General features: G+C 45.3%; 1 protein-coding gene across 3 annotated transcripts in view; it reads right to left on the reverse strand.

Moving 5' to 3' along the window:
- Positions 1-7,833, reverse strand: part of IQCA1 (IQ motif containing with AAA domain 1) — a 182,471-nt gene that overhangs the window by 4,767 nt on the left and 169,871 nt on the right. For all 3 annotated transcript variants that reach the window (XM_011980286.1, XM_011980285.1, XM_011980284.1), the window contains one exon: positions 2,968-3,206. In XM_011980286.1, coding sequence (XP_011835676.1) covers positions 2,968-3,206 — 239 coding nt within the window. The remainder of the gene's footprint in view (positions 1-2,967; positions 3,207-7,833) is intronic.

Consider the following 7,833-nt stretch of genomic DNA (forward strand, 5'->3'; position numbering starts at 1 on the left):
TTGGATTTTGATTTCTTATGGGCCACTTTTATTCCCCACCTAGATCCTGGAGAAGATCACAAGTTCCTTGATACTTCCTCATGGCAATCTATAAAGTGTCCCAGCTTCATGCAGTTCCAGCGTTCTGTCTCTCACAGGCCTCCCCTTGCCTTACTGTTTGGATCTTATACACCCCTAGGCTACCCATGCATTAGCTCATGTAGTTGTTCTTGTCTTTGAGATGTACCTCTCTGTTAGTGGCACTGGGGGATTCCCTCCTCCTCCTTTTCGCCTTGGCTCTGTTTTTAACATAAGGTGACGTGGCCATGTACTTAAGGCGATGAACTCCTAATTTACCGAGACCCAGTATAGAATATAGTTAATGAAGTTGGCTTTGGGGAAAGGTATGAATTTCAGCTCTGCTACTTTCTAGTTGTTACTTTACTTGCCTTTTGTATTGTTAATTTTATTGCTGCTGCAGCAAATTTCCAGAAACATGGTGGCTTAAAACCACACATTTATGATTTCACAGGGTTGTAGGTCAGAAACCGGGAACGGGCCTCACTGGGTGACAATCGAGGTGTCTGCAGTGCCGTGTCCCTTTCTGGAGGCTCCAGGTGAGAATCTTTCCCTTGCCTTTTGCAGCTCTCAGAAATCACCTGCTTTTCTGGCTTGTGGCCCCTGCTCCACCTTTGGATAGCAACGCTGGGCTGCCTGGAGTACCAACATGCCTTCTCAGACTGCTCTCTCTGGTTCTCTCTTCCAACTCCCTCTTCTGCTTTTCATGATTACACTGGACTCACCAGGGTAATTCAGGATAATCTATCTTCAGGTCAGCTGACTAGCAGGCTTACTCCATCTGCAGCCTTATACTGCCTCTGCCGTGGAACCTCACTTATTTTCAGGTTCCAGGGATGAGGATGCAGACGTCCTTGAGGGGCCATTATCCAGTCTACCATGACTTTCCATATCTCAGTTTCCTCGTGTGCAAAACAGGGTGTTATGAGTCTAAATGAGTCAGTACAGTGGCTGGCATATAATAAGCAGTCAATAAGTGTTAGCTAACATTATTAGACTTACTATCATCGTTTTCATACATATTCTCTCCATCATGTCTGTGGAGCAGGGTAGAACGTGCTTGGAGAATCTGCAAGGTCTTCATCTGAGATAACGTTGTCAGAAGCACAACGCGGGGAAATTTCTCAGGGTTTGCCTCATTAGCAGGAACCATAGCAATGGTATCACATTATTCAGGAGAGTGTGAGGGTGTCATTCCATCTATCCATGTGTTTAATTAACGTGTCCCTAAACAAATTTATTAAGCATCTACTTGGGGCCAGGCACAGGGCCAAGCACTGGTGCTGTAATGGAAGCACAAAGGGATTGGGTGGAAAGGGGAATGGTGGGAAAATGATGCAGTTTCTTTTGAAAATGAATAGCGCAAACAAATACACCAAGAATGGATGTGTGAAGCATATGCATTCTCATCCCAGGTCATAAAAGGGTAGTAATTCCTTTTCTTGAATAGTATGATCTACCTCAAGCACCTATAGATAGAAAAACTTCTAGAGATTACTTTGGAAAGTTAAAGGCTCAGCCATGAGAAAGGATAGGCTTCCATACCCTATCATCTAACTTCTCAAAATAAGGAGGAAAATTAGTATTTTAGAAAGGAGAAAAAAATTGGGAATTTCGGAAAAGAATATGATGTATCATTTGAAGAGGATAATATCAGCAATTATGAACAGGTTTAAACAGTTAATGAGAATATGTTAATAATTCAAATGCTTGGTAAACATTCAGCTAGAGTTAAATCTTTTTTTCAGCCTTGCTAGAGCAGGGGTCAGCAAAATATGGCCGATGGGCCAAATTTGGCCTGTTGTCTGTTTTTGCAAATAAAGTTTTATTGGAACCCAGCCATACGCATTCATTTCTGTATTGTGTATGGATGCTTTTGTACTCTGATGCACAACTGAATACCTGTGATAGAGACTGCATGGCTCTCAAAGCCTAAAATACTTACTATCTGGACCTTTATGGAAAAAGATTGCCAACTCCTGTGCTAGACCATTATTGCTGAAATCATTATTGTGACTATTTGTCACCTTTCTAATGCTTCACTGAAGAATTAAGGGCAAACCAGGAAGGAATCATAGTTTTAGATTTGCTGGAGAAGTGATGTGTCGCAGAGGGAGATTTTCCTGATGTGAAGCAGGCTCCCAGAGATGGGCTCGGATGAGAATTTCAGTGCCCCTTCTGGTGACTGCGCAGCCGATACTGTGGTGGCCTTCAATTGCATGCATATAATCTTCTCTTACCTTTGGAGTTGGCCAGGGAAAACTTCCTTCAGAAAGACAACACCACTGTATTTATTTTGGCTTAAAGGAGAGCAAGCAGAGTTTGAGGAGTGCCCACTGGCCTGGGCACTCCTCCTATAAGAGAGGGTGTTGGAAGAAATAATTCTCAAAGTTTCCTTCAGATCCAGAAATTTCTGCGAATAGGTCAGAATGTATTCAAACATCGGAAACTAAATTTTGATGAGTTATCTTGTGGCTTCCTATTGCAAATGAACTGAAACTAAAAAACAAAGTGTTCCATGACAATTATGGGCCCCAAACAGCATTGGCTTGAACTCTCCTATTTGGGGAATGATTTCTCTATGCAAAACTTATTCCATAATACCAAATAGGAATTAAAAACCAAAATAAGTATATGTGCCTATGTGAATCCAATGGTTTTGAAGTTGCTACTCAATTCTGCAATTTGGCTGTTAATATATAAGGCCACACACCATGATTTTCCTGAAATTTGGAAGACACATGCTTTAATGCCAAAACCCCAAAGATTTTGTCATCCAAAACTTTAGGTTTCCAAATGTCATTGTATATGGCAGAGTTCCAATTCATGAAACCCATGGAACTCCAGAGGGAGGAGGCAGCGTGAGGAGTGTTTGCTGCTAAGATTTGGTCATCAGGGTGTTCCATTTACCTTAAAGCTCTCTTCTTCCTCTTTGTACACCGGATCCATGCTGGTTATTGCGGTAATAAACTCAACTGCAGTGAGAGGTTTATGAATTTGCCGCCGGATTCTCTGATCTGTGAGCACAGCTTTAACCACTTTGACTATATGTCCTTGGGTGAAGCCGTCAGTGACCTTCGCCAGGCAGCTGACATTCAAGGCACTGGTGAGGACTCCTCCATTGCGTTCAATGATTTGTTTCCACAGAACTGTTGTATCCAGAAAAGACACAGAGAACAAGGGTTACCACTGAGAAATCAGTGCCAGTTTCCCTCTCGGTTGAAAGTTGCATCTCATCAAGAAAGGAATACACAGAAGTCTACTCTGACTTATTTGTAACTCAGATGAACCAAAGCCAAGTAACTAAATGCTTTCCTCTAGAGAATTTTCAACCATAAGCCATACATATCAATGACCCTGAGGTCTACAGATCTACAAGTGCCCTGGAAATTAACAAGGAAAAACACCAGCAGTATAGTTTTAATGTGGTACCTGTAAAGATGTTGACAATCTTTCAACATTTGAAATTTTCATAGGGTGTATAATGGCATCTCTTCTCATCAGAATATTGTATTTCCCAAGTAATTTGGATACGGAGTTTAACTTATTTTTTTAGATGTAAAGTTAATATCTCACATTATTTTAACATCTGGAATCAGAATGCAGATTCCAATTTTCATCAGCTACTGCCAGGGTCGGTTCCCTTTCAGTGGAAGACACTGTATTACACATTGTATTAAATAGAGCAATTTGACCCTTATTCTTTCCCCCTCAGCGACTGTAAACACGCACTGGTTGACTAGAGTCCTTCAGATGAGTGCCTGGGTGTTCTCTGGTTTGTGGGACCTGGAGTGAATGAGATATTTCAATCTGAACACAGGGGTGCTGTGAAAATGAATTATGAAATAATTCTGGGTGCTTAACTTTAGAGATGGAATGAACTCCTCCTGTACAATCCTTAAAATCATTCTGTATTTGGAGAATTACCTCTATTCTGTAAAGGGAACACAAGGGAAGTAAAGGAGACTTGCTGTAACTTATTTAATTATATCCAGACAGTGGAGAAGGGTGAAGGGTGTTTACAAGAGCATCTGTCAGTCTCAGCACTGGGATAATCTGGTCAAATATCTCTAAACCATTTTGAGTTTACTTGAGGAACACTTGAAACCATTTTTAAAAAATGTCCATGACTACCTGATCTGAGCATTGTCAGGCCTGGTAAGGGGTTAATTCTAAGTCTGTTAAATGACTACATCATACAAGTATGTTGATCCAAAAATGGCTGATAAAAGGAAAAGGTCTACTTACTGTAAAGGAATACAATGGCTTATAATGTAACTATGAACCATGCTGGAGAATCTGGCTTTTGGGCTGTGAGCTATTCCAGCAGTTCACCCCCACTGTCCTCTTTTGGGGGGTCCTTGGCCCTGTGGGTGAGCTGAGCTGCTGGGAAAGGGTGAACTGTACCTCGGGGCCTGCCAGTTTCTCTGAGCTGTGGAGGCTCAGGCATCCAGGGTTTGGAGACCTGCAGTGAAACCAAGGAGGGCCACAGGGACCCCAAACTGGCCTAAAGGATCATCAGATCCCCAGTCTACTCTGCTCCTTCCTTGGTGGGTTTCTTTGAGTTTGAGCCCCAAACTAGTCTTATCTGTAAAACAGGCATAGAAGGATTGACTTCTTAGTGCTGCTGTGAAAAACAAGCCCAACAGTGTTTATAAAGCACTCGGAAGTGCAGCAGCCCGGCATGTGGTGGGGACTTGACTTTCTGTAGCTACGTTACTGTTGTTATTACAATAACAATGATTGTTCATTCCATCTTGCACTGAAGTTTCCTAACCCTCATTAAAACATCAACTACAAAAGACAACACAAAATAAGCTACAGAGTGTTTCAAAGCCTGTTTGTGTAGGGATGGATGGCAGCAGGTGAAGACTATCCTTATCCAAATATAACTGTTGCAGAGTTAGAGATAAGAAAACATAACCCACGGTAAAAATGATCAACAACAACACCTAGCCCACATCTTCACTTGAGATCCGGCGTGTCTCCTCGTCACATTTATAACATCTAAACAAAGCACCAGCGGGTCTGAGTGGTGACTCTGGAAGCTGAGAAGGGAACATGATTTATGGGAGAGTCACAGGTAAGGCCCCAAAAGCTGAAGTCGACATCCCAGGCTGGGTTGCACGCTTGCGGACTCAGTTCTGGGCTAGCAGGAGCAAAATTCCTACCTGTGGTGCCAAAGGGAACCATCAGTGGGAAAGGGTGAGGGCCACGTGCTCCCTGGCAACCAATAACTCTCTCCCTGGCTTCTCTGTGAGGTCACAACAGTCACAATCTTGGAAGTTTTCTGCCCAAATCATCCAACCTTTTTGCAGGAGTGATCACTTGATGAGTAGAGATGCATTAGTAACGGAGTACAGTTACTGTACTGGGAAACGGTGAACTGTACCGTGGGGCCTGTCAGTTCCTCCAAGCTGTGGACGACTAGGCATCAAGGCTTTGGAGACCTGCAGTGAGACCAACAAGGGCCAGAGGGACATGTAAACCCGCTGCTGCCCATTTAAAGTGTAGGATACTTGGTATTCACGGAGAGTTTCGGTCAAGATTCCTCTCAATACATGACTCCTTGGTTGCTCTCCATAGATCACCATTTTTACTGGAGTTGCAGCAAGAGAGATCTGTGAAACAGTCCCAGCTGTGGTGGGACTTGCCCACCTGCCCGCTCATCTGAAGACCCAGAGAAGGGGATGCAAAACCAGGCTTGGCTTCCTTCCTGCAGCTGATGAACTTGAGCTGTTGGTCTTTCAAAGAATCGCTTCTATTGCTTTTACACAACCACCCACTCATGGGTTCTTGGCCCTTAAATAGCTGCTCTGGGGCCCACGGTGGTGTCAGGTGTGGCGGGAGGCACAGCACGGTGGGCTGGGTGGAGACTGGAGCTGGCAGTGAGCATGGGAGCCCCAGAGGCTGTGGGGTCTCTGGTCTAGGAGTGCAGTGGGGAGCACAGATGCACTGCAGTCTTGGGGTGTGGTGAAGGCTGTGTTGGTGAGGACCGAGGCTAGGGGCCCCAGAGTGTTGAGGGCAGTGGAGGGGCTCTCCAGGCCGAGTGCTGAATTCTGCTTTGGTCTCTTGGATGCAAAAGGCTCCTCACATCTTCAGACCAATCTACATTCTCTTTCCCTTCTTTGGATGAAAGCATCTGGCCGTTGGCTCCCCTTCATCTGCTGTCGACATTCCCAGTGGATTCTGTCTTGGCTGGCGCTCGAGATGACGCAGTCTCTGAACGTTCATTTTTATTTGGGGTTTTCCAAACGCCTGAGAGGTGAATAATGTGACGTGGGTGAGCTTCTGACCCTCTGAAGCCTGGGATTGCAGAAAAGGCTAAAGACAAATCCTGGACCCATCTGACCAGACACTGGGTCCGGGTGGGCCTGTGATGAATTGGGTTATTAGAGAAATTGACCCCAGGGAGAGAGGCAAGAGGAGGAGGGCACTGGGAATGTGGAGAAAAGGAAGCCCGAAGGGATTTCTGGGGACCAGACAGGGCATCCATCAGCCTGGGGGGTGGATTTTCTTTGCAGAGACAGCTTGGTTTGGGGGAAAAAAGGAGAGATTGAATGACGTTTGGTGAACCTGAGGGCTGCGTTTCCTCCACAGATCCGCCCTTCACTTCTCAGCACTGTCTGTCCCCACATGGCCTGGAGGAATTTGAGGAGTGGGGCCGTGGGGACTGTCGCACACCTTCGAGCTCCATTGCGGGTGGAGAGATGGCCAAGCCGCCGTCCATGCTACGGATTGGCAGCCCTTGCTTTATGGACTGGAAGAGACCACTTTTGATCGCCACAAAGATAAGAACAGTCTTTCTCTAAGACAGATGTCCCAGCCACTGTGGCTATGAAAACTTCAAGGTCACTGGAGGAAATGCTGGACGAGGGGCAATGATGTCAGCCAGAATGGTGGCCTGAACACATCACTCCCCAAGACAGAAATATTGAGGAGCATGTGCTTCAGTGGACAGAACCCAGGGCCTGAGAGCAGTGTCTGGTGCAGCTTTATCATCTGCCCATAGGTGGAGGGACGCTTTCTCTCCTTCCTCTCCCATCACGAGGCTGTGAGGAGATTCAGGTAGGAATCTGTAGTGTGATTTGAATCTTAAAGGATGCGTGGTGTTTTATCAAAAGAACAAAATTGCCAGCCATCCATCAATAGCTTCATTTTTAAAGGGCCTATAGTTTTGTCAAACAATAAAAACCATTCTGTTCAGAGTCCAGAATAATGCTCCAGCCCCTTTGAATTAATAATACCCCACCTTATTCCATTAACATAGCTTAAAATATAGACACAATACAAAAAAGGAAGAAAAAAAGAAGAGTGCATGAGAGGAGAGAGGGGTAGCCCTGCTAAGGCCAGGGGCGTGGAACCCCCGGCATCGGCTGTGTGGGCTGCGGCGAGACTGTGTGCCCGCCCGTCTCGCGCTGTCTTCTTTCTTGGCTGGACACCCCTACCCCCTTCATCCATATTTTTCATTCTGGCCAATGTGATCTGCCTGGAGGAAACGTTGGCCTCTTCTGGGTCTAGTCCTTAAGATCTCCTGTGACTCCTCCATCCTGTCTTCCCTTGCTTCTTTTGATGCTGGCTAGGTGCAAAGGGTTCATGGCGGGAGCGTTTTGAGGCCCTAAAAGATGAAGAAGGCACTAGACGGATGCAGAAATAGCTGGGCCTAAAGTCTTCCTGTATTTTGTGTATAACATTGATTTAGAAAGCCAGGATCACAATTTATCGGCCAGGCACAGTGGCTTATGCCTGTAATCCCAGCACTTGGGGAGGCTGAGG

This window comes from Mandrillus leucophaeus, unplaced genomic scaffold, assembly GCF_000951045.1.
Source record: "Mandrillus leucophaeus isolate KB7577 unplaced genomic scaffold, Mleu.le_1.0 Scaffold21, whole genome shotgun sequence".
Lineage (NCBI taxonomy): Eukaryota > Metazoa > Chordata > Mammalia > Primates > Cercopithecidae > Mandrillus > Mandrillus leucophaeus.